A 25130-nucleotide genomic window follows, 5' to 3' on the forward strand; every position below is an offset into this window, starting at 1 on the left:
TGACGATTTGGTTCATCGCGAAACAATATGTACAAATTCCCTATAACACTAGAAATTTTCATATTTTAAGGGGCAATTTGGTGGTTATATACGCTCGTCGTGGACTAACGAGATAGCAATCAAATTTATATGTCTTCACCGACCGCCCCTCGTCCCTTAGTGATCATAGTTCTCCTAAAATATGCTAAACATGTTGGTGATGACCATTAATTTCCTGTTAGCAACATTCTGTTCGACTAGCCAGTTGATGGCCCTTCGTGTTCCTATATAACATGTAATGCCTAATTAATGTTTAGTGGAGAAAACTTTCACAGTAAAAACATGATAGCTCATATGTTCGAACGTAAATATAATCGCAAAATGTATGGTCTTAATATGAAACAATTGATATACAAGAAACAACATTAAAAAAATTAAAAATTGTGGTGTATCACATAATATATCCATGGAACTTTTATATTAAGCCAAGGGTATAAATAGATTCATCGTGGTAACTCTTATTGGAACGAGGGAAAAAACAGAAATACATAACTAAGATGATACATTTGCTTCGATCTGGTGATGGTATCAAGATTGTTGAACAGAAAATGACAAAACGACCTTGGCCATAGAAATCATGCCCAAGAAGGCATGATTAGGCTTCAACAGACTGAATGACATCACCATCATTACAGAAACGGGCACATGCGTTGCTGCAGAGTCCCATGTCGAATTTCATCTCTTGGCCACGGGAAACTGTTACAAAATAGTTAAGGTTATGTATGTCTAAAACACAATATTTTTTCTGCCGGTAAAAATAAAAATAAAACTGGTCAATTAAAATTACCATTGTCCATGTTGTCACAGACGGAAGTCCTGCATCCAATTGTGCAGTACTCAGTCGCATTTGGTTCACCTACAAAAGTAATTTGAACCACAAGTATGCAAATAATTAATTTTCTATTAGTAGGTAATTATCAACAAGTTGGGAAGAATAAAAATGATATCTCTTTACCGGATTCAGGGAGAAGATTCAGCTTAGGATAGTCCCTAGGACATGTTGGGCCGCTTATGATTTTACAACCACAAGCAGTTGCGCAGACTGGTCGGGAACCACCGGCGAAACGGCAGGCGTTGTAGCAGTTTCTGCCCGTCGTGTTCTTGCAGCAACTCTTGCCTTCTACTTGGACCTGCTCCAGAACTAAACCCAATATGAGAACACAAATAACCACGCTCTTAATACTCTTGTTGGTTGCCATGGTTGGCTGGTTGGCCTTAATTTCTCAAGTAGAATGAGAAATGGTTACGTTGGATTGATGGAAATCCTACAACGCCAGACTCCTATTTATAGAGGTATGGCGGTGTGTTATGAGTGTTGGACATAGCTAGGCACCACTCAATTTCTGCAATAACTGGAAGTCTTGAATATACATGGATATTATTTTTGGTGCAAATCTATCCGTTCGTTGTGTCACACGTGTTCATGCATGCATGCCTATTTTACTCAACCGACGTAGCCATGCACAGTGGTCTTGCATGATTTGAAAGTTTACTAAGTGACCAGCACGTTTACAATAGTTACCAAGCACGTACTCTACAAAAATCATAGAGGAGTGCCTCGTCACCTCATCACTTATATTAATAGAATGCAATGCGCACTAATTATGAATTCATGGCCAAGTTGGTGACTTACATTTACAACGATGACTTAAATTTGTAAAAGGTCATTTAAATTTCAGCGTTTGCATCTGCTTGCCAAGCTGGTGACTTGGTTAACTTTCAGTTTTGCATCTGGCTTGCAGACCTAGTGAAAGAGGGCATATCGTTTGCTTTGATTTACGTTAAAGATGATTTCTCTATTGTGAATATTAATTTGTGCAAATGTCTAGTATCGTCATGGCATAGGAGAGTGAAATTTCATATCGAGGATCCTAGATCTAAGTGCAGCTGCCGTACTTCAGTGTACGCACCAGCTAGGACTGATGACTCAATCCTTATCATCATTTCGACGATGTACCTTTGCGAGCGTGGTACCTTTGCGAGTAGACGGTTCTGCCGATCCCACACCGTCATGTAGCCGCCGTGGATCGAAGACGGGCAATCGCTTTCATGGAGCTGCCCTATGCTCATGATGCTCGTCTTGAGTTTGGGAATGAAGTAGACATCAGTGAGGGCACCATGCTCGTCGCCGCTCACCGAGATCACCACCGTGCCGCGCCCCTTGATGTCGACGATGGAGTTGTCGCCGAAGCGCACGGTGCCGACGATCTTGGTGTCCAGATCAGCGAAAGCAGCGCGACTGCCGGTCATGTGGTTCGATGCGCCACTGTCGAGGTACCAGGGAACGTCGACAGGTTCCTGGTCTTCCCCGAGCCGCACGATCGCCTGCTCCTCGTTCAGGAACACCCGCTCGCCGTCCTGCTCCCGCGCGTCGACGATGAGGACGAGGTTCAGTTGTGCCGCAAGGTATGCCGCGGGCTCCTCCTCGCCCCCTCCTTCACGAGGTGGGCTTCTTCGCGCTTCTTCTTGCTACACTCCCGGGCCCAGTGCCCGAGTTTGCCGCAATAGCGGCACTTGTCATCGCGGGCAGCCCCTGTGCCTCCCCGCGGTTTGTCACGCGCGCCGTCGTGGCCGCGTCCCTTGTCGCGGCGGTTTCCGCCTCCGCCGCCACTTCCAGAGGGAGTGTCCTCCTTCTCATGCGCGCGCAACTGCTCCCTTGTGAGCAGCAGCTGGCCGTCATTTGCTGCACCCGCCGGCTCGCCGTCGTCGTCTTCCTCGCAGACCTTGAGACGCCCGGTGAGCTCTCCGATGGACATGGTGTTCAGATCGAGAAGACTCTCGATCGATCGCGCCATCTGCCTGTACCACTTCGGCACGATATGCAGGTATTTGAGAATCACCTTCTTGTCGTCGATGGGGTCGCCGTGGACGTCCAGCTGATGGACGAGCTCCTGCAGCCGCAACCCAAAATCATCGACGGACTCAACAGGTTTGAACCTGAGATCCTCATACTGCTTGCGGAAGTTCTGGGCCTTCGAGTCGCGGACACGATCGGCCCCGACTCGGATCGTCTTGATTGCGTCCCGTGCCTCCTTCGCCGTGTCCTTGACGGCGAGCATGGCGATCATCTCCTGCGGCACGGCACGGAGGATAGCCTCCAGTGCCATGCGATCGTCGTCGAAGTCGCCTACTCCGGTGTCGATGACGTCCCACAGGTGTCGCACTTGGAGGATCACCTTCATCAGCAGCAACCACGAGTTGTAGTTGGTCCTCGTCAGCGTGGGACACGCCGTGCCCGAGCCGCCGCCGAGATAGCGCCCGGAGCGCGGGAGGGACAGAGTTGATTTGGGCAGCGCGTCGTCAGCGCCGTCAGCGGCCTTCTTCGACGCGTCGCCTCCTCCAATCTTCAGCATCCCTCCGACAGGTATGGATCAACAAAGCTCTGATGCCAATTGTCAGCTAAACCCCTACTCACTCGTCATCAAAACGAAGGTGGAAACAGCGCAGGAAGAAGATGAACTACTGATGAACTCGAGAGGTTTTGTGCAGTGTCGAAGTTACTTCTTTTCTGGTGCTTTTCTTCCTCTTATTCTGCAGGAATAACAAACTTGCCGTGGCTATAGCCACGATCCCGACTAAGTCCTGCCATCCCACGACTTGGATCGAGCCCACGGCTCTCCTAAGGACTCGCGATGTGGGCACACAAATCGCGCCAACACCTGACAGAAAACGACTCTGACGAAACTGAACTTTCGACATCTAAAACCCTGAAGAGCTAACAACTGAAACTGAAACTTATTCCCAACATAGCGAGCTCCTCAAGGAGATGCCGGCTCCTGCTGCGGATAACGCTTGATTTCAGTCTCTCTACTGCCCTTGAGTTTTTCTTATGGTTCGTTTGTAGAATTGGAATATGATATGTTGGAACATCCGAGGTCTTAATTCTCCGAAAGACATGTAGCTATTTCGAACGCAATCCGTGACAGTGGTTGCTCTATCATTTGTTTGCAAGAAACTAAAATGCCGCAGTTTGATGCAAAAACCCTCAAGACTTACTGCCCCAAACATTTTGACAAGTTTGCGTTTGTTCCCTCTAGGGGTTCGTCGGGGGGCCTAGTTACGATCTGGAATAGTAATGTTTCTTTGGGGGAATACCTTCTTGTAAGAAAGCTTTCCTCTGGGGATCAACTTTAAATCAACACAATCAGCTCACTACTAGAAACTAGTTAATGTTTATGGCCCCTGTATGGCCCCTGTAATCAGGTCCACGACATGTTCACTTTCAATGATTTCATTCGCTTAGGTTTTTGAGGATTCTAGAAAATCGATAACGGGCTTTGCCCCTTGAATTCGGATGTAACTTCTCGAGTAGATGATTTTGCATATAAATTTTTTTTTCATCGGAGGTCGTATGTAAAAGTTACGGCCATATTACCAGAACACGGCGGCACCTGCAGCGTCGGCCCCGCCCGCTCCACCACCCGTGGCCTCTGCGGTCGGCCCGGTCACCCGTGCCCACACCGGCGTTCTTTGGCCAAGCTCTGGATGGCTGGGATGCAGGAGGAGTTTGACACATTGCAGCGGAATCGGACTTGGCAGCTTGTTCCCCGACCCCAGCACGCTAATGTGATTACCGGGAAGTGGGTCTTCAAGCACAAGCTCCGTCCTAATGGTACCCTCATTCGCTACGAGGTGTGTTGGGTTGTTCACAGCTTCCGCCAGCGTGCTGGCGTCCACTTCACTGACACTTTCGCTCCGGTCCTCAAGCCTGGCACGATCCTCACCGTCCTCTAGCTTGCGGTCTCTCGTGCCTGGCCTATACACCAGATGGATGTCTCTAACGCCTTCCTCCATGGTCACCTTCACGAGCAGGTTTTCTGTCAGCAGCCTACAAGATTTGTTGATCCGACGTCTCCATATCATGTGTCCATACTTCTGTGCTCGTTATACGGGCTCAAGCAGGGTCCTCGCTCCTGGTACCAGCGCATCGCGGTGTTCCTACATCAACTCGTGTTTCAGTCTATACGCTCTGATGCCTCACTGTTTGTCTATCACTAGGGCGCCGACACTGCATATCTGCTCCTCTACGTCGATGACATCATCCTAAGAGCCTGCACACTTGGCCTTCTCTGTCGGCTCACTGACCGTCTTCGTGCTGAGTTCACCATCAAGGACATGGGTCCTTTGCACTACTTCCTAGGTGTTGAGGTCATGTGTGGTCCTGATGGCTTCTTCCTTCATCAGCGGAAGTATGCTCATGAGCTTCTTGACCATGCCGGGATGCTTCATTGCAAACCCGCGACCACGCGTGTCGACACGAAGACCAAGCTCTCCGCCACTTCTGGTTCTCCTGTTTCGGATGTTCTGCTCTATCGCTCTATTGTTGGCGCTCTGCAGTACCTCACATAGAAACTTCCAGAGATCCAGCACACTTTCCAGCAGGTCTGTCTTCACATGCATGCTCCTTGGGACGTTAATTGGGTCGCTGTAAGGCGGATCCTACGCTATGTGCATGGCCCCGTGGACTTGGGCATCACGTTGTTTGCCTCCGCCTTCACCGAAATCACCGCCTACACCGAGGCTGCCTGGGCTGGCTGCCCCGACACAAGGTTATCCACTTCGGGTTTCTGTGTCTTCTTTGGGCTATTACTCATCTCGTGGTCGTCCAAGCGGCGGCCTACGGTCTTCCGATCAAGTGCTGAGGCTGAGTATCGTGCCATGGCGAATGTTGTCGCTGAGTGTTCCTGGCTTCGTCATCTTCCTCTTGATCTCTCGTGTCAGGTCACCAAGGAGACAGTGGTCTACTGCGACAACGTCTTGGCGGTCTACCTCTCCGCCAACCCAGTCCACATCGCCGCACCAAGCACACTGAGCTTGATATTCTTTTTGTTCGGGATCAGGTCACTCTTAGCGACGTTGGTGTTCTCCATATTCCCACAAAGCAACAATTTGCAGATATCATGACCAAAGGCTTGCGCACGACGTCTTTGCGTCAGCAACGTCGACGCTTGGACTGCGTGGGGGGGTGGGGTTGAGTATATATGTTATGTGCATATTGTGTATTACGCCCACCTCCTAATTCTGTACAGTTGAGGTCGTGGCCCATCATGTACATCATATATACGTGCGGTTGCACCTGATCAATACATCGTGCAATTCCATCGTCATACACCAAGCACGTACTCTACAAAAATCATAGAGGAGCGCCTCGTCACCTCATCATTTATAGTAGTAAATGCAATTCCCACTAATTATGGATTCATGGCCAAGTTGGTGACTTACATTTATAAGGATGACTTAATTAAATATTATGGATATTAATTTGTGAAAATGTCTAGTCTTTGGTACTGGCAAGCTACGATGGTCATGAAGTAAGAGAGTGAAATTTCATATCCAAGTGCAACTTCACTACTTCGTTGTACGCACCAGCTAGGACTGATGACTGAATCTAGACCACGTGACCCAGCTACCTACATGACCATTAGCATGTCTGGATGGGGCAATGTAAATATATTTTTACTAAGCAACCAATTTTCCATGTTGCCCCTTCGGCCCTAGAGAAGGCACATCACCATATGGTTCCACAACAGTATCCTTGGTCCATAATAATGGAGGTGAGCTAAAAGACAACATCGCTGCTGGTTACTGCAGCCCTCACTGCATGGATTGAACAGAGTACTAGATCACATTTACAGGCCAACCGCCTGGTCGAGACCATATAGGGACCATCTCAAAAATTCAGAGACCATGCTCAAATCTCTAATAACTTAAGAGAAATTGTGAACCACCAGCCAGCCAAAACAACTTTGGATTCTTTATTATATGGAAGTCTTATTGCTTAGATCTTTTAGTAGGAAGCTGCCTCCCATCGTCATCCTGAGTCGCTATTGAAACACCAACAGGATAAGGAGCCTAGAAAGTTGTCTTGCGTGTTTCACGTATGCATTCTTCTCTTAGTAGACCTGTTGATCTAGGTTTTATGTCCGTGCGTGTTTCACATTTTTATTTGTCTTTTTGTTGGACATCCTCATTTGTCTAGTTGATAGAAACAAAGTATTCATGAAGCAACAAATACCTTAAACCCAAATACCAACTCAAAAAATGTGAAAAGGTGCCCCAATAACATTTTAATTTAAAAGTTACCAATCTAACTAATAGAAATGTATATTGCGGTCCCACATGAAGTTGCCACTATATTGATGTCATGGACCATCACTTTGTACTTACTTGCATATCTAAATCAATAATATACAACCATAGTATGGGCAGCAATAGTGCATGCCAATAGACGCCAAACTAATACGTGAATCATGCAAGACTATTGATTAACCATTGATTACAATTTAGGGAGCCACAACATATGTGGCATCACCGGAAGAAAAGGTTGTTGTTCCATTTTTTAACAAAAAGGCACCATGCGCAAATTCTATTTCTTTATAAATTATACTAATTGCCAATTATTTTAAGTTAACCCAAATGCAACAAAAGAGGCGACGACGACCATGTGATGGAAGTTAACTTGCCTTTGATTGTTGTCATCTTTATCCAATCGGCAACCAATGAAAACTCCATTTTCTCTTCTCTCTTTTAACTCCCGCGATGGCATAGTGGATTCCTATAGTCCATGAAGGAGAAGGAGGCAACACCATTTCTTCAAATGGAGAAGCTAGAGGTAGTTTTTTGAACGAGCATTGCGGTAGTTTGAACTCGCTCTCGGACAGGATAATGCAACTGCTCATCATGGTGGTGTACTCTGATGCGCCTTTAGTCCCAACCTTTCCCTCTAGTACTTATTAACCTTAAATTTGGTTAATAAAGTAAAACGAGTGACCAAATCATAGAGGACTGCCTCTTCACCTCATCATTTATAGTAGTAGAATGCAGTGCCCACTAATTATTAATTCATGGCTGAGCTCGTGACTCAGATTTGTAAATGATGACCTAATTAGATTTTTAAATGGTTACTTAAACTTGTAAAAGGTGATTAAGTTTACAGTGTTTGTATCTGGCTTGCATTCAATTTGAGTCACTTATTTGCATTTCAATTTGGAGCATGAAAACACATTTTTTTGCTTCTTTATTTTCTTCAAAGGCATTGGATACATAGTGATTCACCAAATCTTTGTCGAACTGAAAAGGAATATATCCCGTTGTTATTGCATTTCAAGAATACCCATCCGAGGTGATGCCGCGTGACAGATGTGAGTAACAACACTTTGTCTGTGCAGTGGTCGCACTGTATAAATGGCATCGGCAAGCCGGTGAGCCATTGGGCAAGAACCGAGCTCGTTCGACGGTCAGCCGAGTCCTTTCCGGCAAACCAACGACGACAACTACAGGACGAACCAGCACCTGCATGGCTTTGTCGGCGCTGTGCGAAGTGCTCCGCGACCAATCCATCGCTTGGCGCAACCGTTGGCGGCCGGAAATGTCAGACGCGGAAGGCACGACAAACAGTCGCCGATCTGCAACTTTTCGGCCGACCGAGGCAGTAGGAAGGGGTAGGGGTCAATCCCGTGCTTGTGGTGGCCCACCGACATGATCCCGGCGGCTGATATGTCCGGAATCGTAGGAGGCAGCCCGACGGTGGTGGGAGGGGGGAAAAGCGTGGGCTGAAATGTCTCACCCGTCAACCGCTCTTGATATATACAGGGCGCCGTCCGCGCAAAGGGGAGAATCTGCGTTTTCGCGGGTTGGGGTGGCAATTTAACAACGCCACGCAAAAATATTTACGGGTCCGACTCGTTTAAGGGGTTTGAGCGGGCAACTTTTTCCGAACCCGTATTTTGACGATTATTTTATGGGTCGGGGCACTGTACGGGGCCTGCTAGAGATGCTATTATTCTTGTCTCTTACGTCTCTATGGTCCCTTTTCGCGTTTTCATGTCTCTATGTTGGCCTTCACGGTTAACTTATTTATGCCTATCGAGGTTAACACACATGTTCCTGCAGCTAAGCGAGCGTCATTAAATCATGGCCTATTGACATTTTCAGTAAACAAATTTATATTACATACCCGCAGTTCATTAAATCTTGGCCTATTGACATTTTCAGTAAACAATATTCAGAATAAAGAAATATATACGTGTGAGTTGACCCAGTATATTGAGTCACATGAAGATTTTTTCTCAAGTTTTATCATAGATACATCCAGTGAATAAGAAACAAATTATGAGTATTATTAGGGTTGGTTTGTACATAAAACCATCTCCAGTAACTAATTTCGATAAGTTTTGTGACTGAAACACAGCCGAGGCCACTGCGTTTTTTATTTTGATTTATATTTTATTACTTGAAGTGATTCTATGAACATACTCTCATATTCATTTGGTTTGTAGTCCAAAGCCATGTCTCCCAATTACAAGGCCACAATATGAGGGAGCACAAGTCTATAATGCTAGGTTCAAGATGCTCAAAAGAAAATACCATTGCCACAAAAATATAGCCGATCCCATTATTGTGTGACGATTTGGTTCATCGCGAAACAATATGTACAAATTCCCTATAACACTAGAAATTTTCATATTTTAAGGGGCAATTTGGTGGTTATATACGCTCGTCGTGGACTAACGAGATAGCAATCAAATTTATATGTCTTCACCGACCGCCCCTCGTCCCTTAGTGATCATAGTTCTCCTAAAATATGCTAAACATGTTGGTGATGACCATTAATTTCCTGTTAGCAACATTCTGTTCGACTAGCCAGTTGATGGCCCTTCGTGTTCCTATATAACATGTAATGCCTAATTAATGTTTAGTGGAGAAAACTTTCACAGTAAAAACATGATAGCTCATATGTTCGAACGTAAATATAATCGCAAAATGTATGGTCTTAATATGAAACAATTGATATACAAGAAACAACATTAAAAAAATTAAAAATTGTGGTGTATCACATAATATATCCATGGAACTTTTATATTAAGCCAAGGGTATAAATAGATTCATCGTGGTAACTCTTATTGGAACGAGGGAAAAAACAGAAATACATAACTAAGATGATACATTTGCTTCGATCTGGTGATGGTATCAAGATTGTTGAACAGAAAATGACAAAACGACCTTGGCCATAGAAATCATGCCCAAGAAGGCATGATTAGGCTTCAACAGACTGAATGACATCACCATCATTACAGAAACGGGCACATGCGTTGCTGCAGAGTCCCATGTCGAATTTCATCTCTTGGCCACGGGAAACTGTTACAAAATAGTTAAGGTTATGTATGTCTAAAACACAATATTTTTTCTGCCGGTAAAAATAAAAATAAAACTGGTCAATTAAAATTACCATTGTCCATGTTGTCACAGACGGAAGTCCTGCATCCAATTGTGCAGTACTCAGTCGCATTTGGTTCACCTACAAAAGTAATTTGAACCACAAGTATGCAAATAATTAATTTTCTATTAGTAGGTAATTATCAACAAGTTGGGAAGAATAAAAATGATATCTCTTTACCGGATTCAGGGAGAAGATTCAGCTTAGGATAGTCCCTAGGACATGTTGGGCCGCTTATGATTTTACAACCACAAGCAGTTGCGCAGACTGGTCGGGAACCACCGGCGAAACGGCAGGCGTTGTAGCAGTTTCTGCCCGTCGTGTTCTTGCAGCAACTCTTGCCTTCTACTTGGACCTGCTCCAGAACTAAACCCAATATGAGAACACAAATAACCACGCTCTTAATACTCTTGTTGGTTGCCATGGTTGGCTGGTTGGCCTTAATTTCTCAAGTAGAATGAGAAATGGTTACGTTGGATTGATGGAAATCCTACAACGCCAGACTCCTATTTATAGAGGTATGGCGGTGTGTTATGAGTGTTGGACATAGCTAGGCACCACTCAATTTCTGCAATAACTGGAAGTCTTGAATATACATGGATATTATTTTTGGTGCAAATCTATCCGTTCGTTGTGTCACACGTGTTCATGCATGCATGCCTATTTTACTCAACCGACGTAGCCATGCACAGTGGTCTTGCATGATTTGAAAGTTTACTAAGTGACCAGCACGTTTACAATAGTTACCAAGCACGTACTCTACAAAAATCATAGAGGAGTGCCTCGTCACCTCATCACTTATATTAATAGAATGCAATGCGCACTAATTATGAATTCATGGCCAAGTTGGTGACTTACATTTACAACGATGACTTAAATTTGTAAAAGGTCATTTAAATTTCAGCGTTTGCATCTGCTTGCCAAGCTGGTGACTTGGTTAACTTTCAGTTTTGCATCTGGCTTGCAGACCTAGTGAAAGAGGGCATATCGTTTGCTTTGATTTACGTTAAAGATGATTTCTCTATTGTGAATATTAATTTGTGCAAATGTCTAGTATCGTCATGGCATAGGAGAGTGAAATTTCATATCGAGGATCCTAGATCTAAGTGCAGCTGCCGTACTTCAGTGTACGCACCAGCTAGGACTGATGACTCAATCCTTATCATCATTTCGACGATGTACCTTTGCGAGCGTGGTACCTTTGCGAGTAGACGGTTCTGCCGATCCCACACCGTCATGTAGCCGCCGTGGATCGAAGACGGGCAATCGCTTTCATGGAGCTGCCCTATGCTCATGATGCTCGTCTTGAGTTTGGGAATGAAGTAGACATCAGTGAGGGCACCATGCTCGTCGCCGCTCACCGAGATCACCACCGTGCCGCGCCCCTTGATGTCGACGATGGAGTTGTCGCCGAAGCGCACGGTGCCGACGATCTTGGTGTCCAGATCAGCGAAAGCAGCGCGACTGCCGGTCATGTGGTTCGATGCGCCACTGTCGAGGTACCAGGGAACGTCGACAGGTTCCTGGTCTTCCCCGAGCCGCACGATCGCCTGCTCCTCGTTCAGGAACACCCGCTCGCCGTCCTGCTCCCGCGCGTCGACGATGAGGACGAGGTTCAGTTGTGCCGCAAGGTATGCCGCGGGCTCCTCCTCGCCCCCTCCTTCACGAGGTGGGCTTCTTCGCGCTTCTTCTTGCTACACTCCCGGGCCCAGTGCCCGAGTTTGCCGCAATAGCGGCACTTGTCATCGCGGGCAGCCCCTGTGCCTCCCCGCGGTTTGTCACGCGCGCCGTCGTGGCCGCGTCCCTTGTCGCGGCGGTTTCCGCCTCCGCCGCCACTTCCAGAGGGAGTGTCCTCCTTCTCATGCGCGCGCAACTGCTCCCTTGTGAGCAGCAGCTGGCCGTCATTTGCTGCACCCGCCGGCTCGCCGTCGTCGTCTTCCTCGCAGACCTTGAGACGCCCGGTGAGCTCTCCGATGGACATGGTGTTCAGATCGAGAAGACTCTCGATCGATCGCGCCATCTGCCTGTACCACTTCGGCACGATATGCAGGTATTTGAGAATCACCTTCTTGTCGTCGATGGGGTCGCCGTGGACGTCCAGCTGATGGACGAGCTCCTGCAGCCGCAACCCAAAATCATCGACGGACTCAACAGGTTTGAACCTGAGATCCTCATACTGCTTGCGGAAGTTCTGGGCCTTCGAGTCGCGGACACGATCGGCCCCGACTCGGATCGTCTTGATTGCGTCCCGTGCCTCCTTCGCCGTGTCCTTGACGGCGAGCATGGCGATCATCTCCTGCGGCACGGCACGGAGGATAGCCTCCAGTGCCATGCGATCGTCGTCGAAGTCGCCTACTCCGGTGTCGATGACGTCCCACAGGTGTCGCACCTGGAGGATCACCTTCATCAGCAGCAACCACGAGTTGTAGTTGGTCCTCGTCAGCGTGGGACACGCCGTGCCCGAGCCGCCGCCGAGATAGCGCCCGGAGCGCGGGAGGGACAGAGTTGATTTGGGCAGCGCGTGTCAGCGCCGTCGGCGGCCTTCTTCGACGCGTCGCCTCCTCCAATCTTCAGCATCCCTCCGACAGGTATGGATCAACAAAGCTCTGATGCCAATTGTCAGCTAAACCCCTACTCACTCGTCATCAAAACGAAGGTGGAAACAGCGCAGGAAGAAGATGAACTACTGATGAACTCGAGAGGTTTTGTGCAGTGTCGAAGTTACTTCTTTTCTGGTGCTTTTCTTCCTCTTATTCTGCAGGAATAACAAACTTGCCGTGGCTATAGCCACGATCCCGACTAAGTCCTGCCATCCCACGACTTGGATCGAGCCCACGGCTCTCCTAAGGACTCGCGATGTGGGCACACAAATCGCGCCAACACCTGACAGAAAACGACTCTGACGAAACTGAACTTTCGACATCTAAAACCCTGAAGAGCTAACAACTGAAACTGAAACTTATTCCCAACATAGCGAGCTCCTCAAGGAGATGCCGGCTCCTGCTGCGGATAACGCTTGATTTCAGTCTCTCTACTGCCCTTGAGTTTTTCTTATGGTTCGTTTGTAGAATTGGAATATGATATGTTGGAACATCCGAGGTCTTAATTCTCCGAAAGACATGTAGCTATTTCGAACGCAATCCGTGACAGTGGTTGCTCTATCATTTGTTTGCAAGAAACTAAAATGCCGCAGTTTGATGCAAAAACCCTCAAGACTTACTGCCCCAAACATTTTGACAAGTTTGCGTTTGTTCCCTCTAGGGGTTCGTCGGGGGGCCTAGTTACGATCTGGAATAGTAATGTTTCTTTGGGGGAATACCTTCTTGTAAGAAAGCTTTCCTCTGGGGATCAACTTTAAATCAACACAATCAGCTCACTACTAGAAACTAGTTAATGTTTATGGCCCCTGTATGGCCCCTGTAATCAGGTCCACGACATGTTCACTTTCAATGATTTCATTCGCTTAGGTTTTTGAGGATTCTAGAAAATCGATAACGGGCTTTGCCCCTTGAATTCGGATGTAACTTCTCGAGTAGATGATTTTGCATATAAATTTTTTTTTCATCGGAGGTCGTATGTAAAAGTTACGGCCATATTACCAGAACACGGCGGCACCTGCAGCGTCGGCCCCGCCCGCTCCACCACCCGTGGCCTCTGCGGTCGGCCCGGTCACCCGTGCCCACACCGGCGTTCTTTGGCCAAGCTCTGGATGGCTGGGATGCAGGAGGAGTTTGACACATTGCAGCGGAATCGGACTTGGCAGCTTGTTCCCCGACCCCAGCACGCTAATGTGATTACCGGGAAGTGGGTCTTCAAGCACAAGCTCCGTCCTAATGGTACCCTCATTCGCTACGAGGTGTGTTGGGTTGTTCACAGCTTCCGCCAGCGTGCTGGCGTCCACTTCACTGACACTTTCGCTCCGGTCCTCAAGCCTGGCACGATCCTCACCGTCCTCTAGCTTGCGGTCTCTCGTGCCTGGCCTATACACCAGATGGATGTCTCTAACGCCTTCCTCCATGGTCACCTTCACGAGCAGGTTTTCTGTCAGCAGCCTACAAGATTTGTTGATCCGACGTCTCCATATCATGTGTCCATACTTCTGTGCTCGTTATACGGGCTCAAGCAGGGTCCTCGCTCCTGGTACCAGCGCATCGCGGTGTTCCTACATCAACTCGTGTTTCAGTCTATACGCTCTGATGCCTCACTGTTTGTCTATCACTAGGGCGCCGACACTGCATATCTGCTCCTCTACGTCGATGACATCATCCTAAGAGCCTGCACACTTGGCCTTCTCTGTCGGCTCACTGACCGTCTTCGTGCTGAGTTCACCATCAAGGACATGGGTCCTTTGCACTACTTCCTAGGTGTTGAGGTCATGTGTGGTCCTGATGGCTTCTTCCTTCATCAGCGGAAGTATGCTCATGAGCTTCTTGACCATGCTGGGATGCTTCATTGCAAACCCGCGACCACGCGTGTCGACACGAAGACCAAGCTCTCCGCCACTTCTGGTTCTCCTGTTTCGGATGTTCTGCTCTATCGCTCTATTGTTGGCGCTCTGCAGTACCTCACATAGAAACTTCCAGAGATCCAGCACACTTTCCAGCAGGTCTGTCTTCACATGCATGCTCCTTGGGACGTTAATTGGGTCGCTGTAAGGCGGATCCTACGCTATGTGCATGGCCCCGTGGACTTGGGCATCACGTTGTTTGCCTCCGCCTTCACCGAAATCACCGCCTACACCGAGGCTGCCTGGGCTGGCTGCCCCGACACAAGGTTATCCACTTCGGGTTTCTGTGTCTTCTTTGGGCTATTACTCATCTCGTGGTCGTCCAAGCGGCGGCCTACGGTCTTCCGATCAAGTGCTGAGGCTGAGTATCGTGCCATGGCGAATGTTGTCGCTGAGTGTTCCTGGCTTCGTCATCTTCCTCTTGATCTCTCGTGTCAGGTCACCAAGGAGACAGTGGTCTACTGCGACAACGTCTTGGCGGTCTACCTCTCCGCCAACCCAGTCCACATCGCCGCACCAAGCACACTGAGCTTGATATTCTTTTTGTTCGGGATCAGGTCACTCTTAGCGACGTTGGTGTTCTCCATATTCCCACAAAGCAACAATTTGCAGATATCATGACCAAAGGCTTGCGCACGACGTCTTTGCGTCAGCAACGTCGACGCTTGGACTGCGTGGGGGGGTGGGGTTGAGTATATATGTTATGTGCATATTGTGTATTACGCCCACCTCCTAATTCTGTACAGTTGAGGTCGTGGCCCATCATGTACATCATATATACGTGCGGTTGCACCTGATCAATACATCGTGCAATTCCATCGTCATACACCAAGCACGTACTCTACAAAAATCATAGAGGAGCGCCTCGTCACCTCATCATTTATAGTAGTAAATGCAATTCCCACTAATTATGGATTCATGGCCAAGTTGGTGACTTACATTTATAAGGATGACTTAATTAAATATTATGGATATTAATTTGTGAAAATGTCTAGTCTTTGGTACTGGCAAGCTACGATGGTCATGAAGTAAGAGAGTGAAATTTCATATCCAAGTGCAACTTCACTACTTCGTTGTACGCACCAGCTAGGACTGATGACTGAATCTAGACCACGTGACCCAGCTACCTACATGACCATTAGCATGTCTGGATGGGGCAATGTAAATATATTTTTACTAAGCAACCAATTTTCCATGTTGCCCCTTCGGCCCTAGAGAAGGCACATCACCATATGGTTCCACAACAGTATCCTTGGTCCATAATAATGGAGGTGAGCTAAAAGACAACATCGCTGCTGGTTACTGCAGCCCTCACTGCATGGATTGAACAGAGTACTAGATCACATTTACAGGCCAACCGCCTGGTCGAGACCACATAGGGACCATCTCAAAAATTCAGAGACCATGCTCAAATCTCTAATAACTTAAGAGAAATTGTGAACCACCAGCCAGCCAAAACAACTTTGGATTCTTTATTATATGGAAGTCTTATTGCTTAGATCTTTTAGTAGGACGCTGCCTCCCATCGTCATCCTGAGTCGCTATTGAAACACCAACAGGATAAGGAGCCTAGAAAGTTGTCTTGCGTGTTTCACGTATGCATTCTTCTCTTAGTAGACCTGTTGATCTAGGTTTTATGTCCGTGCGTGTTTCACATTTTTATTTGTCTTTTTGTTGGACATCCTCATTTGTCTAGTTGATAGAAACAAAGTATTCATGAAGCAACAAATACCTTAAACCCAAATACCAACTCAAAAAATGTGAAAAGGTGCCCCAATAACATTTTAATTTAAAAGTTACCAATCTAACTAATAGAAATGTATATTGCGGTCCCACATGAAGTTGCCACTATATTGATGTCATGGACCATCACTTTGTACTTACTTGCATATCTAAATCAATAATATACAACCATAGTATGGGCAGCAATAGTGCATGCCAATAGACGCCAAACTAATACGTGAATCATGCAAGACTATTGATTAACCATTGATTACAATTTAGGGAGCCACAACATATGTGGCATCACGGGAAGAAAAGGTTGTTGTTCCATTTTTTAACAAAAAGGCACCATGCGCAAATTCTATTTCTTTATAAATTATACTAATTGCCAATTATTTTAAGTTAACCCAAATGCAACAAAAGAGGCGACGACGACCATGTGATGGAAGTTAACTTGCCTTTGATTGTTGTCATCTTTATCCAATCGGCAACCAATGAAAACTCCATTTTCTCTTCTCTCTTTTAACTCCCGCGATGGCATAGTGGATTCCTATAGTCCATGAAGGAGAAGGAGGCAACACCATTTCTTCAAATGGAGAAGCTAGAGGTAGTTTTTTGAACGAGCATTGCGGTAGTTTGAACTCGCTCTCGGACAGGATAATGCAACTGCTCATCATGGTGGTGTACTCTGATGCGCCTTCAGTCCCAACCTTTCCCTCTAGTACTTATTAACCTTAAATTTGGTTAATAAAGTAAAACGAGTGACCAAATCATAGAGGACTGCCTCTTCACCTCATCATTTATAGTAGTAGAATGCAGTGCCCACTAATTATTAATTCATGGCTGAGCTCGTGACTCAGATTTGTAAATGATGACTTAATTAGATTTTTAAATGGTTACTTAAACTTGTAAAAGGTGATTAAGTTTACAGTGTTTGTATCTGGCTTGCATTCAATTTGAGTCACTTATTTGCATTTCAATTTGGAGCATGAAAACACATTTTTTTGCTTCTTTATTTTCTTCAAAGGCATTGGATACATAGTGATTCACCAAATCTTTGTCGAACTGAAAAGGAATATATCCCGTTGTTATTGCATTTCAAGAATACCCATCCGAGGTGATGCCGCGTGACAGATGTGAGTCACAACACTTTGTCTGTGCAGTGGTCGCACTGTATAAATGGCATCGGCAAGCCGGTGAGCCATTGGGCAAGAACCGAGCTCGTTCGACGGTCAGCCGAGTCCTTTCCGGCAAACCAACGACGACAACTACAGGACGAACCAGCACCTGCATGGCTTTGTCGGCGCTGTGCGAAGTGCTCCGTGACCAATCCATCGCTTGACGCAACCGTTGGTGGCCCGAAATGTCAGATGCGGAAGGCACGACAAACAGTCGCCGATCTGCAACTTTTCGGCCGACCGAGGCAGTAGGAAGGGGTAGGGGTCAATCCCGTGCCTGTGGTGGCCCACCGACATGATCCCGGCAGCTGATATGTCCGGAATCGTAGGAGGCAGCCCGACGGTGATGGGAGGGGGGAAAAGCGTGGGCTGAAATGTCTCACCCGTCAACCGCTCTTGATATATACAGGGCGCCGTCCACGCAAAGGGGAGAATCTGCGTTTTCGCGGGTTGGGGTGGCAATTTTACAACGCCACGCAAAAATATTTACGGGTCCGACGCGTTTAAGGGGTTTGATCGGGCAACTTTTTCCGAACCCGTATTTTGACGATTATTTTATGGGTCGGGGCACTGTATGGGGCGTGCTAGAGATGCTATTATTCTTGTCTCTTACGTCTCTATGGTCCCTTTCCAGCAAGAAAAAAATATATCCTCTACGTTGTTGGCCTTCACGGTTAACTTATTTATGCCTATCGAGGTTAACACACATGTTCCTGCAGCTAAGCGAGCGTCATTAAATCTTGGCCTATTGACATTTTCAGTAAACAAATTTATATTACATACCCGCAGTTCATTATATCTTGGCCTATTGACATTTTCAGTAAACAATATTCAGAATAAAGAAATATATACGTGTGAGTTGCCCCAGTATATTGAGTCACATGAAGATTTTTTCTCAAGTTTTATCATAGATACATCCAGTGAACAAGAAACAAACTATGAGTATTATTAGGGTTGGTTTGTACATAAAACCATCTCCAGTAACTAATTTCGATCAGTTTTGTGACTGAAACACGGCCGAGGCCACTGCGTTTTTTATTTTGATTTATATTTTATTACTTAAAGTGATTCTATGAACATACTCTCATACTCATTTGGTTTGTAGTCCAAAGCCATGTCTCCCAATTACAAGGCCACAATATGAGGGAGCACAAGTCTATAATGCTAGGTTCAAGATGCTCAAAAGAAAATACCATTGACACAAAAATATAGCCGATCCCATTATTGTGTGACGATTTGGTTCATCGCGAAACAATATATACAAATTCCCTATAACACTAGAAAATTTCATATTTTAATGGGCAATTTGGTGGTTATATACGCTCGTCGTGGACTAACGAGATAGCAATCAAATTTATATGTCTTCACCGACCGCCCCTCGTCCCTTAGTGATCATAGTTCTCCTAAAATATGCTAAACATGTTGGTGATGACCATTAATTTCCTGTTAGCAACATTCTGTTCGACTAGCCAGTTGATGGCCCTTCGTGTTCCTATATAACATGTAACGCCTAATTAATGTTTAGTAGAGAAAACTTTCACGGTAAAAACATGATAGCTCATATGTTCGAACGTAAATATAATCGAAAAATGTACGGTCTTAATATGAAACAACTGATATACAAGAAACAACATTAAAAAAATTAAAAATTGTGGTGTATCACATAATATATCCATGGAACTTTTATATTAAGCCAAGGGTATAAATAGATTCATCGTGGCGACTCTTATTGGAACGAGGGAAAAAACAGAAATACATAACTAAGATGATACATTTGCTTCGATGTGGTGATGGTATCAAGATTGTTGAACAGAAAATGAAAAAACGACCTTGGCCATAGAAATCATGCCCAAGAAGGCATGATTAGGCTTCAACAGACTGAATGACTTCACCATCATTACAGAAACGGGCACATGCGTTGCTGCAGAGTCCCATGTCGAATTTCATCTCTTGGCCACGGGAAACTGTTACAAAATAGTTGAGGTTATGTATGTCTAAAACACAATATTTTTTCTGCCGGTAAAAATAAAAATAAAACTGGTCAATTAAAATTACCATTGTCCATGTTGTCACAAACGGAAGTCCTGCATCCAATTGTGCAGTACTCAGTCGCATTTGGTTCACCTACAAAAGTAATTTGAACCACAAGTATGCAAATAATTAATTTTCCATTAGTAGGTAATTATCAACAAGTTGGGAAGAATAAAAATGATATCTCTTTACCGGATTCAGGGAGAAGATTCAGCTTAGGATAGTCCCTAGGACAGGTTGGGCCGCTTATGATTTTACAACCACAAGCAGTTGCGCAGACTGGTCGGGAACCACCGGCGAAACGGCAGGCGTTGTAGCAGTTTCTGCCCGTCGTGTTCTTGCAGCAACTCTTGCCTTCTACTTGGACCTGCTCCAGAACTAAACCCAATATGAGAACACAAATAACCACGCTCTTAATACTCTTGTTGGTTGCCATGGTTGGCTGGTTGGCCTTAATTTCTCAAGTAGAATGAGAAATGGTTACGTTGGATTGATGGAAATCCTACAACGCCAGACTCCTATTTATAGAGGTATGGCGGTGTGTTATGAGTGTTGGACATAGCTAGGCACCACTCAATTTCTGCAATAACTGGAAGTCTTGAATATACATGGATATTATTTTTGGTGCAAATCTATCCGTTCGTTGTGTCACACGTGTTCATGCATGCATGCCTATTTTACTCAACCGACGTAGCCATGCACAGTGGTCTTGCATGATTTGAAAGTTTACTAAGTGACCAGCACGTTTACAATAGTTACCAAGCACGTACTCTACAAAAATCATAGAGGAGTGCCTCGTCACCTCATCACTTATATTAATAGAATGCAATGCGCACTAATTATGAATTCATGGCCAAGTTGGTGACTTACATTTACAACGATGACTTAAATTTGTAAAAGGTCATTTAAATTTCAGCGTTTGCATCTGGTTGCCAAGCTGGTGACTTGGTTAACTTTCAGTTTTGCATCTGGCTTGCAGACCTAGTGAAAGAGGGCATATCGTTTGCTTTGATTTACGTTAAGGATGATTTCTCTATTGTGAATATTAATTTGTGCAAATGTCTAGTATCGTCATGGCATAGGAGAGTGAAATTTCATATCGAGGATCCTAGATCTAAGTGCAGCTACCGTACTTCAGTGTACGCACCAGCTAGGACTGATGACTCAATCCTTATCATCATTTCGATGATGTGACCTAGCCCTGTGGACATCTGGATGGGGCAATACATAATATGTTTTGTAGTGAGCAACCAAGTTTACAAGTCAAGTTGCCACTTCTGCACTAGAGAAGGCACATCACAACTGTGGAGGTGATGACTCCGTGATCCGAAATAATGGAGGTGATGAATAGTGGAGGTGAGCTGAAAGACAACATTGCTTTTGTCTACTCTCGGCACTAGTAGACCCATTACCCAACTAATCCATACCATGCTCGGTGGACGTAACCCTTTTGTTTCCATCTCTTTCTTTCAACCATGCACTCAATAATCTTCTGCATACTAAATAATGGTCATAGGTAGTTACTAATTATTGAACTTTTATATCCATAGACTATTTCATACATAATTTAAATAATGATCATATGTTGCTGTTTAATGTGGGATTTTCTAGCCTATTTCCCTATTTTATATTCGTATTTTCCTCCGTTACCAAACACGTTCTCTTTCAAAATCATAGAGGAGCAGATATTTAACAAAAATATCACAGAGGAGCGCATCATCTCCGCATCAGTTATAGTAGTAGAATGTACGTAGTGCCCGTTAATTACGAATTCATGGTCGGTACCACACCCCGTCATGTTTAGAAGACACATTTAAATTTACATGTGTTTCCACAATAGACATGCATGCATGCGCCGTGTCAATTAGTACTACTCCTGCATGCATGCGCCGTGTTAATTTCTCATCTCATTAGGCGCATGAGTATTATTGATGCTATTTTTTAGCCCATCTCACAGCCAATCGATAACTACATAGGTTCTAGAGATCATCCAAGGACGCCTTGTAAACCGTGATGGCGGGAGTAGTTTCTCAGGACGACAGCTACGATGCATTTATCAGTATAACATTTGTGTGGTCAAAACTATGCATTTGGATTGACCATGAGGGATACCCTAGTAGTACTCCCTCTGTTCTGTTATGACTCAAATAAACAAATTACATCTTCCCAATAACTACTGCATACACCATTAATCAATAGAGAAAACCACATTCAGACTAGAGAGAACACATTATGGAAGAAAATTTTATTGCCCCATCTAGGTGTGCAAACTTTTCTTTTCTTTTGCCACTGCATGTCTCATGTTTGGTTGATTAGGAATTACGATGGAGTAGTTTTTGAGGACGACAGCTACGATGGAGTAGTTTTAGGACGACAGCTACGATGCATTTATCAGTATAACATTTGTGTGGTCAAAACTATGCATTTGGATTGACCATGAGGGATAACCTAGCAGTACTCCCTCTGTTCTGTTCTGACTCATAAAAACAAATAACATCTTCCCAATAACTACTGCATACACCAGTAATCAATAGAGAAAACCACATTCAGACGAGAGAGAATACATTATGGAAGAAAATTTTATTGCCCCATCCAGGTGTGCAAACTTTTCTGTTCTTTTGCCACTTGCCTCTGCATGCCTCATGTTTTGTTGAAGGTGGTGCACATTCAACAAATTACATCTTCCAAAATAATTATGTATTCTAACAGTTATGTATGAGTGATGGAAGAGAATACATTATGGAAGAATACTAATAGTTATGTATGAGTTGGTGTAATTAACTCAAAAAAAAAACAAATTAAATCTTCCCGGTAACTACTGCATACACCATTAATGAATAGAGAAAATCACATTCATATGAGAGAGAACACATTATGGAACAAAGCATTATTGCCCCATCTAGGTGTGCAATTTTTTCCCACTTCCCTCTGCATGTTTCACGTTTTGTTGAAGATGGTTCACAAAGCATTATTGCGCTATCTGTGTACAAATGGCCAAGTAGCTTAGTCACGTGGTCCATAGGATGCACGAATTGATACTTAAGACAAACATGACATGCACATGGTAGCAACAAGCCAAGAACCATATCATGATGGCTGCCTCAACCTAGTTCTCGTCCACCATCCTACTCACTTTGCTATCATGTGAATGCACTGCATAACTATTCTCAAACAAACAACAAAATTATAATGCATGCTCGCACTTAATTAAATCTTGGCTCATTGACGTTTTCACTAAAGAATGATTAGAATAGAGAAATCTACATGTGACATGCCCCAGTATAGAGTGTCACATGGCGAATTGTTTTCATGTTTTATCATAGATACATCACTATCAGTCTCATGGTGTTAATGACTCCATGATTGCATGAAATTTTACACTATCAGCCACAGTCCCTCATTTACAGCATATATGTCATGTCATTTTTTTTGACAACACTAGCTGTAAAATATTGCCATCCGCAACAGTTGTTTTGTAAATCATTTTATTTTTTTAATCACACAATGGTTAATTTGACAAATCTTTGCAGACCTGAAACATCGAGGTCATGTAAAAGGGTTCTCGGTAGAGAGAGCCTAACTTTGCGTACCTGAAACATCGAGGTCCTGTCAAAGGGGTTCTCGGTAGAGAGAGCCTAACTTTGGGGACCAAGAGGATGTGATGAAGGGGTGGGGGGAGATATAGGGTTTTCAGTGGTATTTCCTTGGACATCTCATTTATAGTCCGTTAATTTTTTTAAGTAATTAACTCCGAATCTAGAAATACTAAATTTAGTTCAAATTAACAACCAGCTCTGAATATTACTAGAGTTGGTTTGTTCACAAAACCAAATCTTGTAACTAATTTAGAGATGTTTCGTGTGCGAAACACGGCCAAGGTCAATGTATTTATATTTGGATTGAAATTTATTAACTAAATATACTCTATGAACGAACTTTCTCTCACACTCCTTTTGTTTTTAGTGGAAAGTCATATCTCCCATTTGCAACGAAGAATATGTGAGGGCACACAAGACTATAATTGTACGTCCAAGCTGCTCAACACGAAATAGAATGAAGGCGAGAAATAGGCTGGACATCCGATTATTGTGTGACGTTTTGGGTCATCGGCAAACTGTGTATACAACTGCCCAAGAATACTACATATTTTTATATGTTTAGTGGGCAATTTGGTGGTTTTATATGCTCTTGATTGACCAGCAAGATAGCATTCAAAGTTGTATGTGTCCACCGACCACCCCTCATCGGTCAGCGATAATAGTTTTCATAACAGGCGCAAAACACAAATAATGTTTGATTGATTTATAGGAAACAACATGGGAAAATGTATGGTCTTTATCTAAAATTATTGATTTATAGGAAACAACATGGGAAAATGTATGGTCTTTATCTAAAATTATTGATTTATAGGAAACAACATGGGAAAATGTAAACAATGTAATGTATCACATAATATATACATGGAACATTTATATTAGTTGGCCAAGGGTACAAATAGATTCATCATAGCGACTCTTATTGGAACAAGGGAAAACAACAAGCACTTGTAAGAGAGTCAGAATAGAAGAGGCACTCGCGCAGTCCTCCTCCTTGGCCGCCTCGCCATGCCACGCCTTGTCACGACGCGCCGCGGGTTGCGGGATTGAGACGAGCCGAGCTTATACCTACACGCTTATTTTTGCTGGTCAGGAACAGAGAGTCCTTAACTGATTAACCACGATCGGAGACGTCGTTTCTTGGGCTGTAACGGACTCGGACGTGGGTCCGTCCACGTCTCTTCACCCTACCGCGCATATATATAGGTGAGGTTTCTGCCAACCCTAGCCGTCATCACCACCACATATGGGTTTGCACCGTTCCAGATCAATCCGACACCACCAAGTATTCTCCATCCCTTCTTCCGGCATGCACCGTGAGAAGGGACAACAGGCATGCGGAACCCCGCCTCTCGTAATTCTTTATGGGGCAGCCAGTTATATGTCATGGAACAATTCTATGACTACAAGAAGACCGATGAGCGCCGTGTTGTTCAACAAGCTCATGATATACAATCTCTCGCGTAGGAACTTGAGTACTTCAAGTTTGTGTTGCCGGATGATACGTCTCCAACGTATCTATAATTTTGGATGGTTTCATGCTATTATCTTGTCACACTTTGGATGTTTTGCATGCCTTTTATTTTTTGGGACTAACTTATTAACTCTGTGTCAAGTGCCAGTTCCTGTTTTTTCCATGTTTTTGACCCCTTTCAGAGGAGATTTTGAAACGGAGTCCAAACGGAAGAAAATCCCTGAAAAGATTTTTTCTGGAACGAAAGAAGATCGGGGAGCTTGGGAGCCAAGGCAGGGGAGCCCCAGAGGCCCCAGAGGCCCCCACCCCGCGAACAGGGGAGAGCCCGTGCCATCCAGGCTTGTGGGCCCCCTGAGCGTCCCCTGAC

General features: G+C 44.9%; 3 protein-coding genes across 3 annotated transcripts; all 3 read right to left on the reverse strand.

The window, feature by feature from the left end:
* Positions 1 to 428: 428 nt before the first annotated feature.
* Positions 429 to 1310, reverse strand: LOC123402553 (probable leaf thionin). The gene is made up of 3 exons (XM_045096474.1): positions 995 to 1310; positions 827 to 895; positions 429 to 735 (listed from the first exon to the last, which is right to left on the reverse strand). Exons 1-3 carry the CDS (start codon positions 1236 to 1238, stop codon positions 635 to 637), a joined length of 414 nt encoding a protein of 137 aa, XP_044952409.1. The 5' UTR covers positions 1239 to 1310; the 3' UTR covers positions 429 to 634.
* An 8559-nt stretch (positions 1311 to 9869) lies between these two features.
* On the reverse strand, positions 9870 to 10754 carry LOC123404332 (probable leaf thionin). Its single transcript, XM_045098255.1, has 3 exons — positions 10436 to 10754; positions 10268 to 10336; positions 9870 to 10176 (listed from the first exon to the last, which is right to left on the reverse strand). The coding sequence occupies exons 1-3, from the start codon at positions 10677 to 10679 to the stop codon at positions 10076 to 10078; spliced, it is 414 nt and encodes a 137-aa protein (XP_044954190.1). The 5' UTR covers positions 10680 to 10754; the 3' UTR covers positions 9870 to 10075.
* Positions 10755 to 19319: 8565 nt separating this feature from the next.
* On the reverse strand, positions 19320 to 20203 carry LOC123404333 (thionin BTH7). The gene is made up of 3 exons (XM_045098256.1): positions 19886 to 20203; positions 19718 to 19786; positions 19320 to 19626 (listed from the first exon to the last, which is right to left on the reverse strand). Exons 1-3 carry the CDS (start codon positions 20127 to 20129, stop codon positions 19526 to 19528), a joined length of 414 nt encoding a protein of 137 aa, XP_044954191.1. The 5' UTR covers positions 20130 to 20203; the 3' UTR covers positions 19320 to 19525.
* Positions 20204 to 25130: the final 4927 nt, after the last annotated feature.

The sequence above is a fragment of the Hordeum vulgare genome, chromosome 6H (assembly GCF_904849725.1).
Source record: "Hordeum vulgare subsp. vulgare chromosome 6H, MorexV3_pseudomolecules_assembly, whole genome shotgun sequence".
Taxonomy (NCBI): Eukaryota; Viridiplantae; Streptophyta; class Magnoliopsida; order Poales; family Poaceae; genus Hordeum; species Hordeum vulgare.

Coding starts and splice junctions, on each gene's coding strand:
- LOC123402553 (XM_045096474.1), bottom strand. CDS start 1,238: ATGGCAACCAACAAGAGTATTAAGAGCGTGGTTATTTGTGTTCTCATA. Junction 896..994: donor GAATCTTCTCCCTGAATCCG/GTAAAGAGATAT, acceptor TTACTTTTGTAG/GTGAACCAAATGCGACTGAG. Junction 736..826: donor CTGTGACAACATGGACAATG/GTAATTTTAATT, acceptor ATTTTGTAACAG/TTTCCCGTGGCCAAGAGATG.
- LOC123404332 (XM_045098255.1), bottom strand. CDS start 10,679: ATGGCAACCAACAAGAGTATTAAGAGCGTGGTTATTTGTGTTCTCATA. Junction 10,337..10,435: donor GAATCTTCTCCCTGAATCCG/GTAAAGAGATAT, acceptor TTACTTTTGTAG/GTGAACCAAATGCGACTGAG. Junction 10,177..10,267: donor CTGTGACAACATGGACAATG/GTAATTTTAATT, acceptor ATTTTGTAACAG/TTTCCCGTGGCCAAGAGATG.
- LOC123404333 (XM_045098256.1), bottom strand. CDS start 20,129: ATGGCAACCAACAAGAGTATTAAGAGCGTGGTTATTTGTGTTCTCATA. Junction 19,787..19,885: donor GAATCTTCTCCCTGAATCCG/GTAAAGAGATAT, acceptor TTACTTTTGTAG/GTGAACCAAATGCGACTGAG. Junction 19,627..19,717: donor TTGTGACAACATGGACAATG/GTAATTTTAATT, acceptor ATTTTGTAACAG/TTTCCCGTGGCCAAGAGATG.